The sequence below is a fragment of the Callorhinus ursinus genome, unplaced genomic scaffold (assembly GCF_003265705.2).
Source record: "Callorhinus ursinus isolate GAN/ISIS: 27379988/994484 unplaced genomic scaffold, GSC_fseal_2.0 scaffold41, whole genome shotgun sequence".
Lineage (NCBI taxonomy): Eukaryota > Metazoa > Chordata > Mammalia > Carnivora > Otariidae > Callorhinus > Callorhinus ursinus.
In genome coordinates, this window is record NW_027397103.1 from 12,640,627 (window position 1) to 12,657,227 (window position 16,601).

General features: G+C 49.5%; 2 protein-coding genes across 6 annotated transcripts in view; one reads left to right on the forward strand and one right to left on the reverse strand.

Moving 5' to 3' along the window:
* The window catches only part of DNAH10 (dynein axonemal heavy chain 10), a 130,300-nt gene extending 129,854 nt beyond the window's left edge, over positions 1-446 (forward strand). The window contains exon 79 of the mRNA XM_073881272.1: positions 237-446. Within this exon, the coding sequence (XP_073737373.1) occupies positions 237-383 (147 nt within the window). The 3' untranslated portion in view covers positions 384-446. The remainder of the gene's footprint in view (positions 1-236) is intronic.
* Positions 447-1,233: 787 nt separating this feature from the next.
* The window catches only part of CCDC92 (coiled-coil domain containing 92), a 30,737-nt gene continuing 15,369 nt past the window's right edge, over positions 1,234-16,601 (reverse strand). For 2 of the 5 annotated variants that reach the window (XM_025889588.2, XM_073881276.1), the window contains exons 2-4: positions 5,716-5,862; positions 5,078-5,119; positions 1,234-2,668 (exon numbers count right to left, since the gene is read on the reverse strand). In XM_025889588.2, the coding sequence (XP_025745373.1) occupies positions 1,866-2,668; positions 5,078-5,119; positions 5,716-5,845 (975 nt within the window). In that variant the 5' untranslated portion in view covers positions 5,846-5,862 and the 3' untranslated portion in view covers positions 1,234-1,865. Of the gene's footprint in view, positions 2,669-5,077; positions 5,120-5,715; positions 5,863-6,772; positions 7,044-15,526; positions 15,693-16,601 lie in introns of those variants that run through there. The other 3 variants (XM_073881274.1, XM_073881275.1, XM_025889589.2) reach the window with 3 other exon arrangements.

A 16,601-nucleotide genomic window follows, 5' to 3' on the forward strand; every position in this document is an offset into this window, starting at 1 on the left:
CGCCTCCCTTCCCGTCATGTCCTGCCTCATCAAGTCCTTACATTTGGGGTGGCAGCAGGTGCCCCCCTGCTCGGCCCGGATCCACTTTCACCCTGTCGGGGCTTGGTTGCGGAGGGCGGCCCGGCCAGGCCGGCGGGAGGCGCACTGCACCATCCGCACCCACACGAGTGTCCCATGGCCTGGGCTTGAGCTCCTCTGCCCTCTGGCAGCACACCTCACTCGCCTCTCCTTTGCAGAACACTTTCCGGACGCCGGTCTACACCACCTCCATGAGAAGGAATGCCATGGGAGTTGGTCTGGTGTTTGAAGCCGATCTCTTCACCTCAAAGCACATTTCTCACTGGGTGCTGCAGGGGGTATGCCTCACCCTGAACTCCGACTGACCGTCTGGGCCAAGAAACCCACATGCCCAGCTCCGTCCGTGGCTGGCGGTAGAAATGTGGGCATTCGGCAACAGTGGTCACGTCTGCGGTCAGCTCTCGGGGCCTGGAGTGGCTGGAGGTGGATGGACACGGCTTTTCCTTTCATTTGAAATCAGTCAATTTAATCTCTTTCCATAGAAATTAAGCAGATGGTTTTGTTTTTTAAACTGTTTCTAAGGCTTCTGCGTATTTGGAAAGTAAATACTAGAGAACATTTTAAGGTATGTCGTTTCTTTCCCTTCTGAGGAGACGTTGTGATTAGGTGAAAGTGCTGGGCGGGGTCTGGCAGAGTCCCCTTCCTGGGCCGATGCTGCCGCCCCCAGCAGATGGCCGTGGTCCCCCACCGCCACCCCTCCCCCCTTCCAGAGCTCTCCAGCCTGCCGGGTGGGGGTGAGGACCCTGAGCTGGTGTGTCACTCCCACATAAGCTCCTGCCTGCACCCTGGCCGGGGCTGCGTGGGGCTGGGGGCAGACTTAGAACATCCCAGCCTGGCTCCTGGGCGGGACCCCTTCCTTCTGCACACCCTGGGGCCAGGCCTGCTGCAGGGCAGGAGTGGCTTTACTTTGCAAGGGAGGAGCCTGGTGGAGCACCAGCAGGGCAGAGGGGTAGGGGCCAGTCATGGGCACAAGTAGCTTCTGCCAGAACCTGGAAGTGCAGAGCCTTCTCAGGGGCGGGAGCCCTGGGAGAGAACATGGGGTGAGAATGCAGTAGTTACTAGGGTGGGGGGCAGCTGTTTCTCCTGCTCCTACAGCCTCCCCCCCACCAGCTCCTCCCTCAGGTGGTTTAATAAAAGACACAAAACAGAAAGAGGCAGGTTTAGAAAATAAAGTTTGTTGGGATCTTGAACACTTTGGATAAAACTAACAAAAAATATGAACACACATTCAGGTTGTGGTGATATGAGAAGTAACATCATATTTTGTTCCCGTGATATACATATACAGCTTCTTGGCTCTCTGTGCCGCCCTGGGAAAGGCTTGTCGGGAGGTGACAGGGTCTCCTGGAGGGAGCAGGGGCTGCTCCAGACGGGCTGCCCTGGAAACTGGAGCGAGGGTCAAGGTCGGTCGGCGTGTATTGCTCTGGCTGTATAGTGAGGCGTGTGACTGTCTGATTTCATTAACGTCGAGCAGTGATGCAGCCTGGGGCCTGTGCTCTGTCCACGAGCGCACGGAGGTTACACGGAGTGGGATTAGAAGCAAGCGATTCGGCACACAGGTGTTTGGCCACAGCAATTAGTAAATACGTATTCTGCAGCAGGGACACGATCGTATTTTGGTGTCAGTAAGAGGGCAAGAGGAGCAGGAGAAGAAGAATCTGTTGACAGGTCTGAAAAAAATTTGGCATGCATGGGATTTAAAAAAAAAAAAAAAAAAGGATGAGTTTTTCCTAGTAGTGATCACAGTGCATCGACAGCCGAGGGTGAAGGGCCGCCTAGGGCAGGCTTCACACAGTTCTGTCCGTCCCTGAGTGCTTCCTCACGGCTTTCCCTCCGTTCACCTGGTCAACCGCCAGTGTCTCCACCTCGGGCTGGGTCTGTGGCGGGACAGTGTGGTGGATGCGGTGGGCCACCCCCACGTGAGCCTTGTGTGACTTCTCGCGGGCCGGGCTGTGCTGCTCGCTCGGGCCGCGGTCGGAGGTGATGGGGGGGATGACCAGAGGCCTCTCCTTGATGAGGTGGACCTCGGCGGACTCCCTGGCCAGCAGGAATGGGGTGGGGTCAGGCATGGCATCCACTGGCTCCCGCAAGAGGAGTTTCCGGCTCTCAGCCCCAAATCTGTAGACCTCTTCAAATTCAGGGTGCAGGGGGGCCGAGAGGCTCTTTTTCATCCGGCGGCGGGGCGTTTCGGGCAGCTTGTCCTTGGGGGGCGCCGGCTTGTAGCTGGCCAGCACGGGGCTCCCGGAGGGGCTGCCGTCCGAGGTCCCACTGGCGCTCACGAGCTTGCGCTTGGCGGCGTGCAGCTGGGAGGTCAGGTAGGCGATGGTGCTGGCGCGCTGCTCGAGCTCGCTGGACAGCATGTTCAGCTTGTGGCTCTTCACCTTCAGCTCCTCCAGGTACTTCTTCTCCCGCTCCTTGACGGTGTTCTCCAGCACCGCGATCATGGCGTTCTTCTGCTCCAGCTCTCTGAGCAGCTCATTGTTCTCGTTCTCCTGGAGCTTCAGTTGGGCTTCCAGTTCTTCACATCTTCTCTTTAGTTCACTGCTTCTGGAAGACCCCTCTCCTAGAAGAACAAGCCAAGGGCCGGGGTCTAGAACCCCCCAGAGCGGAGGCAGAGAGTCCTTCTGTGCTGGCTGGCCTCCCCAGGGCCTCCTGCTCCCGCCCCCCTGCCCTCTCCCTCATCCAGGTGCCGATCGAGTGCTCTCGGAGCGCCTTCCCGCCCTCGGTTCCCTGGCTCACTGCACAGAATGCCCGCACACTTCAAAAGTGCTGAGGTCACGACGGGCAACCTCAGGCTATCAGACCCCAGCAAATAGGAAGTCAACTGTGAGCAGATCCCTCTGTCTGCTTGGGCCGCATGTACTAATAAGCGCCTGCTTCACTCGAAGCCCCGTTCTGAAAGACAACTGTAGACTTCCTCCGTGTCTAAGCACAAAACTCTGAAGCTGCAGAGGAGACAGGAGGGGAGGCTGCTGCCTTCCCTGCCACAGGGTCCCCGACTAAAGTGGTGGCTGTCCCTGGGCTGGGGCTCCGCCTCAGCCCCGGGCCCACCCTGTATGTGCCCACTTCCAGCAGCTCAGGATCTCCCCCGGGGCTGCCGGGGCCTGTGCTGGGCTGGGAGCCAGCGTCCGCGGGCACCTCTCACATGGGGATGCGGGCCAAGTGGGGCCCCAAATCCAGGGCTATGGACTGATGTTTGTTGGCTCCTGATTTTTCAAGAGCGCACCCTGTCTGCCTGCCCTACCTCCCTGAGACTCGAGAGAGCTGCTCCTTGGTGACCATTGTTCCCAGGGATCAGCACCTCCTCTTTTGCCAATTTCCACTCTTCTATAGGAAGCTCTACTCTACCTCCTCCCTCCACACCCACATCCTTTCTAGAAGTTTCGGTCTTTCCCCATAAAAGCTGCATGTGCACTCAGCTGAGGCAACCGTTCTTCATCACCTACAGACAGATTTCCCCAGCTGCCTGAGTGCTCAGTCACTGCATCACTTAAAAAAAATTTTTTTTAAGTAATCTCTACACCCAATGTGGGGCTCGAATTCACGACCCCGAGATCAAGAGTCACACACTCTATGGATTGAGCCAGCCAGGTGCCTCTCACTGTGGCACTTTTTAAACAGATTCTCAGATCCCCTCCCTGAGCCTCAGAATCAGAACCTTCAGGGGAGGGGGTCCAGGAGCCTGTATCTTCCCCCTTCCCTGCCCCCCCCCCGCCCTGTGCCCCTAAATGGAGCAAGTTCTGCATCCACCAAGGTAAAGCAGTGACTTCCAGTCCTGGGGAGGGGAGATGCCCCACCAGGGCCAGCTAAGAGCTCTTATACTGCCTCCAATTATCACCTTGAGCCCCTGCCGCTGAGGAGGATGGGTGGGTGGCCTTGGGATTTAGAGCTGAGACCCTCAAGGGGCTCTCTAGAGGCACGGGAGGAGGGACCAGGCATAGGAGCTCCTTCCTCCTGTACGCAGAGAGGGTTCAAGGGCAGAACTAATCTTCAGGTTAGCCTGGCCAGGAGGGGGTGGAAAGTGAAACATCCTGATTCCCGAGATGTGGATGGCAGGGGTGCAAGAATCCCTGGAGGCCCCTGATCCTGGCCCAGGGCTTTGGGGGAAGAGGAGCCTGGCATCGTATCTCTTCAGCGAGGCCCCTCCTCTGCCACACAGACAAAAGGACATCTGGGCCCCTGAAAGACATACTTAGGAGACTGTAACCTGAGTGTCACAAATGGAAAAGTCAGTACTTGGCGATGCACTGAGACCCATGGAGAGGTCTGTGTCTGTTACCCATACTTGGACACACTCATGAATAATAAATAGGCCATAGTGCGGCCTATTTAGGAAAAGGCATCTCAACTCGTGGATTCTGCACTTTTCAAATCCCCACTTGGTTCCGGGGAGCAAGCTAATTGTCATCGGCCACAGGGGCCCCCCGTTCTATCTTCTCTGCCCCAGCTGCCATTAGGCTGATATCTTTGGGGGTCCCTGAGGATTCTGGTTGAGGGGAAGCATTTCTGGGACTGCAGTCTAGAGAAAGGCATTCATGATCCTTTGGGGACTATCTAGTCATTTGGTCCCTCACTCAACCAGTGTGTCGGGAGCGCCTGCTCTGTGCCAGGTCCTGGGTGAGGCTCAACGGACAGAGGTGGTGGGACCCTGTTCCTTCTCCTCTTTCTGGTTTAAATTACATTAATTTCTTGATTAAAGAAGGAAGACATTCACTGGAGAAAAATCAAAGTCAAGAAAATCATGTAAGAGACATTCCAAATATATGTGTCCATCAAAAGAAAATAAAACCACTCCTCCTTCCCACTCAACTGACAGACCTTAATAACACCTCAGGGTCCAAACTTCCTTCCCATCTTTTCTTAGAAAGCTCTGGTCACACGTGCAACTCTTCCTAGTGATATATTTTCTTCTAAATGTGTAGCTAGTGAACAAATGGCACCAACATGTGCCACAACCAGAAATAATACCGCCATTCACTTTCCGGGAAGAAGTTCTTACCTGTCTGGTCCGAACTTTTGAGTGTCAGCTCATATGTTAAATCTAAAAAGGAAACCATATACATTAATTTTGTATGTTTACAGTAGGTTTCAAAGTCTTCATCAGCTCTGAAAATGCAGAACCAATTCCCACGATCAGCCCGCAAGTCCTGCCCAGAGCAGGGCTTGGCAGCGTTAGTGGCAGGCGTGCAAATGGCAGGAGCCACCAGCGGCCACTGTCCCTCCTAGGGCTCAGAGAGACCCTCCTTCCCTAAGACACACCCCAGCATCTACAGTAGTTAGCAAGCAGCTCGCTCTGTGTGTTAGTTTGACGATCATTTCCAAAATGCACTGTAAATTGCATTTTGATTTTCTAAATCCTCAGTATGCCAAGAAATGGCTTTGCAGCTTTACGACTGGTGCATGTTGATTAGGCAAAGAGGATGAGGGAAGACACTGGGATGGACTCCAGCGATGGTGGGCTTAACCACATCAGAGAGAAGAGTGAAATCTCTTCTCGCTCCACTCCTGAGCGAGCCTAGCACGGCTTCTGAGCCGGCCTCTGTCTCAAACAGTCCCAACAATAGGTCCTGCTTTGCTCTACGGCCCCAGGTGGGCCTGGGGGCCCTGCTCCGGGGGGTCGCATGGGGCCCCTGGTACCTGTGCAGTGTTGCTGCAGCCGCCTGATCTCGGCGTGCAGCCCCTTGAGGGTGCTGGCGTGCTCCCGCTGAAGGAACAGGAGGTTCTTCTGGGCACTGTGCAACTGGTTCTCCAGGTTTGTGGCTGCCATGCTGACATCCAGATGGCCTGCGGGAAACACAGATCCTGGTGGCTCTGACAGCGAGGGTCGCGGGTGGAAGGCTGGAAGAGGGCACTGCCTGCTGCCTGCTGCCTGCCCTCCTTGGCTTTGGGGGGGTGGCAGGCAGCATGAGGCCTGGCTCTGGAGGCGGAAGGGGTACATCAAACCTGGGTTCCCCGATTCCAAATCCTAGCCTTTCCACACGCCACATAGACTTCAACAGGCTGTGACCAAAATTGCTAGATTGCCAAAGATTTCCCTGACAAGGTACACACTGACAGCTTCCTCACGGAAAGACCGAGCACCTGGGCAATGGGCTGAATGTTTCCTCCAAATGGTACTGAGAGATGGCCAAAGCCAAGGAGGAGGAGGAAGAGGCTGGGAGAACTCCGGAAGGAAGCCCATGGATTTCACGGAGCTGAGAGGAGCCCTGCATCTTTCTTTGGGAAAGGGCCATGTGGTGACTATCGGAAGCTGGAGTCTGTCCCCAAACCCTGCCTCCCCACCCACGGCGGCTTCTGTCATCAATCATCAGCTGCTCACTCGGCCTCAGATTCTCTGACTTTACTGTAACTTGAGAAATGTGGTGAAGTCAATTGGTCTTTCTGGAAAAGCTACCAAAGACATTTAAGACGCCTTGCACAGCACTGAAAAATGCAAAGGACGAAATGTGGGTTATTTGCTTATAAATTATTCTTGTAAATACAGAACCTCAGAGTGCATTTTTCCTCATTTGCTATGCCAAAGAGCCCTCCCAGAGGAACACTACTTCTCAAAGGGCTTCCAGTATGTGGATGGCACTGGAGATGACCACACGCCCAGGTACTGACACCACACTGGGTGACACGAGTGACACACCCCAGCTCTGGAGCTAAGAAAAGTTCATAACTGGAACTCAAGACATGAGTCTTCACTCACACAGAAAAGCTTCCCACGATCTCCTTAGGCCACAGGCTTCACTCCAAAGGAAAGTTGAGGAAATAGAGGGTGACAGGCAAGCCCGAGAGGGAGGGTGAGGGGAAGAGGTGCAGAGGAACAGAAGGACGTTTGGCGGGGAGAGGGGCACGGGGCAGCGTCCGGTGATGGTGTTGGCCACTGTGCCCCGTCGGGGGTGGGAAGGGGGTACAATTTGGCAAAGTGTGTCCGGAGCCTGGGAGTGTGTCATCCCTCTGACTTCACGATTTCATTTCTAGGAATTGAGCAAAGGACAAGATTTACTTTTGTGTGAAAAGAGGTAGCCGTGACAATGGCCATTACAGTGCAGTTCACAGAAAAGACCAGAAACAGAATCCAACAAGAGGGAACTTATTACAGTGATGGTTTCTAGAGAACAGAGATGAGATTTCCCAGGCCTTTAACTCGACTTCAAGCTGCAGCTGAGGCCAAGGTCGAGTTTCCATCAGACAGAGCTTTTCCATGGGGAGCTGTGAGCAGCCTTCCAGTTTCCACTCTGAAGGCTTGTCTCTGCTGCAAGCGCAGGTGCTCCTGTCCAGGTCCTGGGCCAGGTGGGGACTTCCACCTGGGACCCCAGGGCTCTGGAGAGCCCATGCTGCCTGGCCAGCTCGTGGTCTGAGAGCAGGACACTGACCCCAACACAGGAGTCAGCCATGACGAGTGGCGCAGGTGGGCTGGCCAGCGTGCTCCTGTGGGAAGGAGCCCCCTCTGACTTCCTGCTTAATGCTAACTTTAGAGGCAGGCCTTGCTCAAAGAAAATGGGAAACACTAAAATTTCAAAACAGTTTTGTCCAGCACTGATTGTACAAGATGAGATGTGCCCATAATCTACCAGAGGGGGCAGGGAGGCGAGTAAAAATAGGACCTCAGCGGCCACCCCGTTCCAATCATACTGTGGTACCACATTTTATTTATAACACATTTAAATCTGATTTAAAGAAGCATTCACATTCTAATTGCCTCAGTGGATCAGCAGCTTTGAATTGTACTAAATCTGTAATTTATTAGTTCACCAAGGCAAGTACAGAAATAAGAACGTACCCTTGAAGCTTCCCATTGTCATGGGCAGATAGCCTTGGGAGAAACACAAAGTGAAGAGGAAGACGACTATGAGTCTGTAACGTGCAGAGCCGGCAAGGGAGCGTGGCGACTCCGTCTGGGGTCCCGACAGCAGGAAGGCAGTTCAACCCTGTGGCACTTCACTGACTGGCGCTCTGTCCTTCTCTGCACTCTGTGCTGACGTAACAGGCCCAAGTGAGGAGAAGCTATTCATGCAGGGCACCCTCCAGTTGTTGGATACACAGCAACAGTGCAGGCCCACTGAGGCCCGAGGAAACAAGTCACGTCTCCAAATGGTATCCAAGCTACTCAATTGTTTTCCCTCTGCTCAAAAGGCTGACAATATCACAGACTTCCTGATGACAAGGAGTTGCTGTAGCTTAGAACAAAGTGATGCTTTCAAACCTTATTCTTAGCTCTTGTGACATGCAATCACGGCTCATGACCTAATCCTTCCAGTAAATTGGCAAGAACGAAGTTACAGAAGCCTCCCGTTTAGGCCATGGAGACACAGCTGGAAGATGTGGCTAATTTGGAGGAAGAAATGAAGGTGGTCCTGAGAGGTTTAATTCAGAATTTCTAAGACACTCTGGGAGTCAGAGACACGAAGGAGCATTCAGGACTCATCCCTGAAAGGGTCAGCGTGATGGATGAAGGTAAAAATGCAGGGCGTCTACTACCCATGAATAATGCATCCTTCTTGAGTAAAGGCATTCACCCTGTCTCGACAGTGTGTCAACCAGTAATGGAGGCTGACACTCCCAGAGCACGGCTTGCAAAACACTGCACTTTCTGTGTCAAAAGGGCATTTGCTACAAATTGTGGGCTCTTTGTATTGCCGCTTTTAGTCTTGAGGCAATCCGATTTTGTTTTTAAGTGTCGCTGGGAGCTGTCAGCAATTTCACAGTTATTGGCTCGGCCAAAGGCAGTGTGGCCTGGACATTGGCCTCCTCTCCTCTCGGAGATGCTGTGCTTAGCTGCAGATGATGGGCTTCCAAGTGACTGGCATTCCAGGGCCCGGCCACGGCGGTGGCCAGAGGGCAGGACCCCCGCCCATGGCATGCACAGCTCTGCCAGCGAACTTGGGCTGAAGCAGTGGGCACGGGCATCCTGAAGGGAGACCTGCTGCATAGGCTACCTTGACCACGATTTGGAGGTTAAGCCACACATGCATTTTTTCCTGTGGTAAATTCATTAGGTAGTAAATTTCTGTTAATTTGCAATTCACTCTACATGTTGGGAAAATTGATGCTTGACAAAGACTGTTCCAAATTCTAGAGAGGGGTTTTGGAGACCTGGCCAAGACTTCCTCCCGGCACGGGGAGGGATGCTAACACCATCTCCTGGTGATAACATGCTTTTAATGAAGTTCCTTGGAGAGACGTCGGCCCCAACCTCACCGAGGCTGCTCTGTGGCAGCACAAGGACAAATGGCCTATCAGTAGCTCATGTCCAATTTTCATCCTAATTCAAAAGTAATGTTCTTTCCTCTCTTTCAGGGCATTAATGTATAAACGATGACACGGTAATTTTATTTATGGGCCATCTCCACTTGTACACGCACAAAGTGCTCTCCTATCACTTACGTCGTTTGTTCTCGGAATACTCCCCTGAGGAAAAACAGGAATATCCCATCGACCAGGGAAAACATAAATTAGAGAATGCTGCATCTGAGCCTTGCAGCTTCTCTGGGCCCTCAGGCTCTGTGGGCGAGAATCCTGAAGGCTGGGGTAGGTCTCAATTCCATGCAGAAAACCAGACGCTTTTCCAAAAGTCTGCATCACATCTCGAATGCTCTGACCCAGAGGGGAAAATAAGCAGGGGACCTCGTGGTGGCCTCTCAGCATGGGGAGCGTAGTGCTCCTCCAGCCACGCCAGGCCCGGGCCACGTGACAGCCTGCACAGCACTGCTCACTGGAGCAGGATCCACGGGCTCTCTGAGCTCCACGTTAGACAGACAATGACCAAAGGGCACTGCTGACCAGCCAGTATGGCAAAAAGGCTCACCAGCAAAGTTGTCCAGGAAGCTGGCTGGGGGCAGGGCACTCTGGGCCTACCCGGAGCCCTTACGAAGCAGCTAAGCTGGCTTGGGGAGAAAGAATAAGGTACACATAGCGTTGCATGTGTGCCCTGATCCTTGGGGTTCAGGCAGGTGCCCAATCCGAAAGCCAGGGCCATACTCCCTGTCTTCCTCTGGGGCTAACTCAGCAATGAGTCTGTGTGGGGTCAAAAGGCCGCACCTTGGCCCCGCTGCTGCTGCCGGGAGCAGCTCTGGTGCTACAATGGGGAGGAACCAAAGCCAGACTCACTTTCGCCCCCTTTTAAACACATACCATTTTCTTCAACATTCCTCCTAAGTGCATACACAGATCTTGCCTACATTTTCACCTGCAGACAAAGTTGACCATCTTGCATCCCTGCGATGTTCTTGGGATCCAGCCCCCATTCCCAGAGGCCCAGCCTGCTCCGCCTGCCCTCCCCAGCCTTTCCCCACACCAGTCTCCCCCAGGACTCCGTCAGCACTGTTGTCTTCCCCGCTTGTCTGCCACACCCCTCCCCCAACACAGGGCCTTTGCATGTCTTTTCCCTCCATCTGGAATTCTCCTGGCAAACTACCTCCCACCCTCTTGCCTAATGAACTTCCATTCTTCCTTTACATCTGAACTCATGCATTACAGGCCGGCTTCAGATAATTTTACAATGCTTCCTAATGTTGCTGAGTGGAGGTCTCCGTGAGAATTACACTGCATTAATCAAAAAGCACTACGGCAGCACTGATTTGAACATGACCTCATCCCATAATTCCTTGACATGCCAGAAGCAATATTTTAAAGTGTGCCTGTACCACATTTCTTAGACTAAAAGCAATGGAGTGTCTTTGATGGGAAAGGGTCCCACCATTTAAAAATGGGAAACTTCTTTGTTCGTGGGCAACCAAAGGCAGACTTATCTTTTCGCTCAACACAAAGCCTGTGGAACTAGGGTAATAATTTTAGAATCTGAAAAAATAGCACACTAGCACCCACGTGGTAGCTGTGAATTAGTTATAAGAAGCTATTTTAGCTTCTAGTCATGAATAAGTTATAACCCATTCATGTTAGGTTCCCTCATGCCACGAGTGATCAGAACAGCTGCAGTCTGTCCGCGCCTTTGGCAAGGCCTGTGACCCGGCAGGAGCCGCCTGGCCCTGAACAGGCTGTGGCATCCCAGTGTTCAGTGACAAGGACCTCTGTGGCCTTCTCCTGGGGACGCCGTGTGCCGCTCTCCTACGGGTCTTAGAGCGTAGGCACTGCCATGGAGAAAATGGAGGTTGACTGAGGAGGGCAAAGTCAGCAAGTGTAGATGTTCAATGTGCGAGGATTTCTAGCAGGGAGGTGGTTTTCTAGGCAGATTCCTGGACTCAAGAAGTTGAGGGTGGAGGACACCTTCAAAATCAGCCAGCTATTCCAACCCCTCTTTATTTCAAGATTAAGAAACTGAGGCCCAAAGAAGATTTGCTGAACACAGTGGGATGAACAAGACCAGAACAGACAAGCTCTTGAGGAGGCAGACTATGTCTGGGATTAAATCCGAACCCCATCTTGTCACCTAAATCACCGCAATATCTAACTCATAGGGTTGTTTCAAGAGCAAGACGCAGTCACGTACAGTGTCTGGGTATAGTAAGTGCTCTTAGCTATAGCTGAATGTGAGCTGTAAGTGTTATAAATGTTAGCTACTTTGTTTTCATGTAAATACTGGCCCACAGTTATGCAAACATACTCCCAAGTTGCTTACTGAGTCCCACCTTCCGGTATTTCCAGAACATCATCTAAGTATGGAAATGAGCTAGCAAAGAAATTCTAGTTACCTTCAAAGAGAGAAACATAAAAGGAAACAGAAGCATTTTCTGCTGGCCTTTATCTTCCATTTGCACTGGAGAGAAGCATTCGGGTAGAGAATAAAGAGGTAGGCAGAGCAAGGCACCCTCAGGGACAGTAAAGCCTACTTCTTACTTAGAAACAATGTGAAATGCTCTACAAGAAGCTAAAAAAGGTCCAAGGCTAATTAGGCCATCAACTCTTAATCCAAAACACCTGCTTTTAGGAAAGAAAACTTAACCGTCTCTGAAAATGAATACTGACATTAATCTGAATTCAGAACAATCCTGGATAAAAAACTCTTTTAAGTTGTAGGACCTATTTCTACTTGAACGTGTATTTAAGAAATTCAACTAGTAAGTTATTTAAGAATCCCCAAGAATTAGGGCACCAAGAAAAAGGACATCATTTCCAGGGAGCATAAGCATTCAACAACCATTCCAGAAATATTTTGGTAAAGAGAATGAACACCTTGACAAAGTGGAAGCAAAAAGGGGCACCTGGGGGGCACCTGATGGCTTAGTCGGTTGGGCGTCCAACTCTTGATTTCCACTCAGGTCATGACCTCGGGGTCGTGAAACCGAGCCCTACACTGGGCTCTGCGCTTGGTGTGGAGTCTGCTTGGGATTCTCTCTCCCTTTCCCCCTTCCACCAAGCACTCATGCTCCCTCGCCCTCTAAATAAAATCTTTAAAAAAAAAAAAACCCAAAACAAAGCAGAAGCAAAAAAATGTTGAAAACAAAAGGTGCAATTGTTTTTTAAAGTGACAGAAAATCTTAATCATCCTTAGAGAATTAGGTTTTTTAAAAGATTTATTTAGGGGTGCCTGGGTGGGTCAGTTGGTTAAGTGTCTGCCTTCGGCTCAGGTCATGATCCCGGGGTCCTGGGATCGAGCCCCATGTCGGCTCTCTGCTCGGCGGGGAGCCTGCTTCTCCCTCCCCCTCTGCTGGCCGCTCCCCCTGCTTGTGCACTTGCTCGCTCTCTCAAATAAATAAATAAATCTTTAAGAAATAAATAAATTTAAAAAATTTTTAAAAAGATTTATTTATTTTAGAGAGAGAAAGCACAAGCACGAGGGGCAGAGCAGATGATGGAGAGTCTCGAGCTGGGTAGGTGGCACATCTTTTTTAAATGGGCATGTCCTTAAAAGCTAAGAGGAAAACTCCAGTAGAAAGCAAAAAAAAAAGAAAAAAAGAAAAGAAAAGCATCTTTTTTTGCAAGATAACCACCTCACGAAGTAATCTGAACGTCTGCTGATAAGAGGTTAGCATGGTACATGCAAACTCTGAGATTATCACAAATGATCGTGTAGACGTGTACTTACCAACAAGGAAATATTTTACGTTAAGTCAAAAAGGTGTATTAAAAGCTGTATATTTAATGTCGTATTTTTGTCTACATAAGTAGAGACAACATCTAGAAGGATACACAACAAAGTGTTAAAAGCATTTATCTCTAGATGGTGGACTATGATTTTTACTTTTTAAAAATTCTATTTTGATACTCCCTAAAGCTGCTTTAATGATGAATGTATATAATAGTCAGAAAAAAATTATACAGCGATTTCTCTTAAAAAAAAAAAGATAATCACTATCCACTAGCAAAGTAGTATCACGTGTTTTAGTTATTTTTTTCCAGGGTAGTCTGGGTTGCTAGAATTGTGACTAGTTTACCAGAACCAAGAATAATGAATGGGAAGGCCATTTTTACAAAAGCAACAATTCAGGTGCCCCCAAGACATGCAGACAATGATCATGATGAGCACTTGAGTACCTCCCTGCTCCCATGTATTATGCATTCCTGTAATTCTCTGACATTATCCATCATAAAATACAAGGCCCGTCAACGATTCTTTAGACACTGACAGCTATTTCCTCCTGAAAGCATGTACAGCCTAACATTAAAGTTGTAATAGATGTGATTAGAGAGATTGGCAATTAGACACGGGAATGCGATATGTGGCTGTCTGGGAAGTCTGCAGTCACTGGGGGCCTCCATGATGGATTTATTAACCAAGTTTCTCAGCAGTCCGATTATCTCATACTTTAAAAGTTTGTTTGGCTTCTATTTAAAAACCACGTCAGGTGTCTACACACTGGTAGGGGCTCAGCCCCTCCACTCGAAAACATCTCAGGAAGAAGCAAGTCTGTGTTTCAGATTGTCTGAGAGTGTCTCTAAGTGGGCAGATGCATGAGCTCCATGGTCTGAAATCACATGGTACTTTCTGGGAGTGCCCGGGACCTCCGAGAACATTGGGCCACTTAATAGCCAGAATGCCTACACTCTGTGGCAGGCACACCAGCACCCCCATCTCCTGGCTGGGGGTGGTGGGGCCGATATCCAGACATAATGCTGGTAGAGACTCAGCTCAGCACTTTCTACTTCAAAGAGAAAAGTCTTAAAGAGAAATTGCCTCTAGGGAAAGAGATGGCCACGAGGTGGCTCTGCTTGGCCCTTCTGCTCTCCCTATGTCTTCCTCCTGTCCTTCTGCACAGCATCCAGGATGACTGCCCTCTGGGCTCCACCGCAGGAGCCTCATTTCAGAAACTAGAGATGAAAACATTCACAACTCAATAGCAATGCCACTTGTGAACTTCTAATAAGCTTGTCATTTACCAAGATGATCCTGAGCCAACAATTTAGGGACATAAAAATCTCCCAACTTAATACACAGTTCTACCTAGTGATATTTTCCTTTAAATGGAAGGGAAAATAAGCAGGTCATATCTGATTAGTGTTTCCATTTCTACACTGACTGTGATTACTGCAGATTTTAATTGTCTACTGGTTGATAACCTAAAAGATGTAGTGACCCAAATGCAGAACTGCCTTTTCACAATAATGAAATGGGAGAGTCTCCTTAAATCTTAGCACTTGGTGATCACAATCTAAATTGTATGTCCTAGGCTGAGAAGATGTGTTCACTTGCTTTAAAAATCTCTCAATATGGTTTGCCAAACAGATGAACCATTTCAACTGATTTAACTGATAGGGCTTCCTTTATCTATCCTGTGGACCTACCTAATTATAGTGTAGGTTTCAAGGAAAGAAAGGTATTATTAACTGAAGCTCTATGCACTTTAATTTAGCCAAACTTTTCCTTTATTGCTTATAAAAGGTAAAACAGTCAATTGTTTCACTAGTGCTAATAAAACATATTTACCTAAACCCTTATGAGGCATCTGGGAAGATTATCATTTACCAAGAAAAGAGACCTTATCCTTGTGACTTAGGTGGAAGAGCTCTGCCCATTCCCAGTTACATCATCTTGGACAGCTTTGTAATTTAGCTCGGCAATCTAGCCAAAAAGAGTCACCTCCTCTGACTTGCCCTTCTGCAAAATGGGTCCACACTAATTACTTGAGAAGAGTTTAAACAGGGAAAACAGTAGAGATCTTCAAAATTATTAAAATATCCTAACAATAGTCAATTCAGTAACCGAAGTCACAGTGGCCAGGCATTTAATTTCAGTAATTACATATCCTCTGATGATCATGAGTATTTTTTTTTAAAGATTTTATTTATTTGACAGAGAGAGACACAGTAAGAGAAGGAACACAAGCAGGGGGAGTGGGAGAGGGAGAAGCAGGCTTCCCACTGAGCAGGGAGCCTGATGCGGGGCTTGATCCCAGGATCCCGGGATCATGACCTGAGCTGAAGGCAGACGCTTAACGACTGAGCCACCCAGGGGCCCCATGAATATTTGTTTTTATTGGACACTTATTTCTACAGAATAACATAGCTTGAGTACCAATAATTTGAAAATAAGATAAACTTAGTCTTTTAAGGAGGCATTTACCTAGATCTTCATTTCCTATCACTTTTTTTGGATGGCTTCAGCATGTCCACCTACGGCCACGTGACCCTTTGACTCTCCATCCTGTGATCTGACAGTCCTGACCTGAGATTACTCAGTTCCTTCAAAGTTTCCTTTCCATGAGCTTCCTGTCTGTGCTGAATGAATGAGGCACATTTACTGGTGGCATTTCAGGCTGACTCCCATAAAGTTCTCTCTGCTCACAATGAGTCTTTATTATGTCAGGGCACGAGAGAACTCCCAGGACCCCATACTTCACTTCTTCAATAAACTGTGCAGAAGGTTCCAGAGAAGAGGAAAACTCTTCCTGAAACATGGATCCATGGAGAAGGTCTGTCACTTCAACAGGCAACGCTGAGAGCCAGATGCAGCTGATGAGCTTGAGGAGGCTGCCAGGTGCCGTGCGTGCCATCTTAGGGCTTGTCTTTGCAACCTAATTTGGATCATACTAGATAGATGAGCCATCAGTACATTAGCCCAGTGGAAATAAAGGAAAACAAAGGGAAGTAAAGAGGCAGGGCAGCTGTATTTCATAGATGAGCTATCAGCTGTTGGAGGAAAGCTGAAGAAATCGGGGAAAGCAAACATCACTGTGTCCTGTAAGGAATTTCCAAAGAATGGAGCGAAGTTCAGTATTCTCTTACTCTTACTGACCTTTACCTTTTAAAGGTCATGATTCTTTTATATACTTTTGTCACTTTTTCCATTTGTACAACTGTCTTTTGTTGCTATTTTCCTCTATGTATCTGACCCCGTGTTCCCACAATAGGGTTAACTAGAATCTTGGTTCATGACCCACTCTTTCAGGGCCCACTTTTATTTAGGTACTTTTAATAATAAGCACCTGATGTATCCACATCTTTGGAAATCAGCAATTTTGGTTTAGAGTGCCCAGATTTTCCATTTGAAGTCCCAAATTCTTAGGTTGGGTGTTTCAGCATCTTCTGGTTGCTCCAACTCTGGTTAAAGTCTGTGGGTCAGTTGGGAGCCTGGGGGATTTGTTTTTCTTCCTGCTTTGCATCCTGGGCAGGACAGTCGCCTCCAATCATGCAGGCGG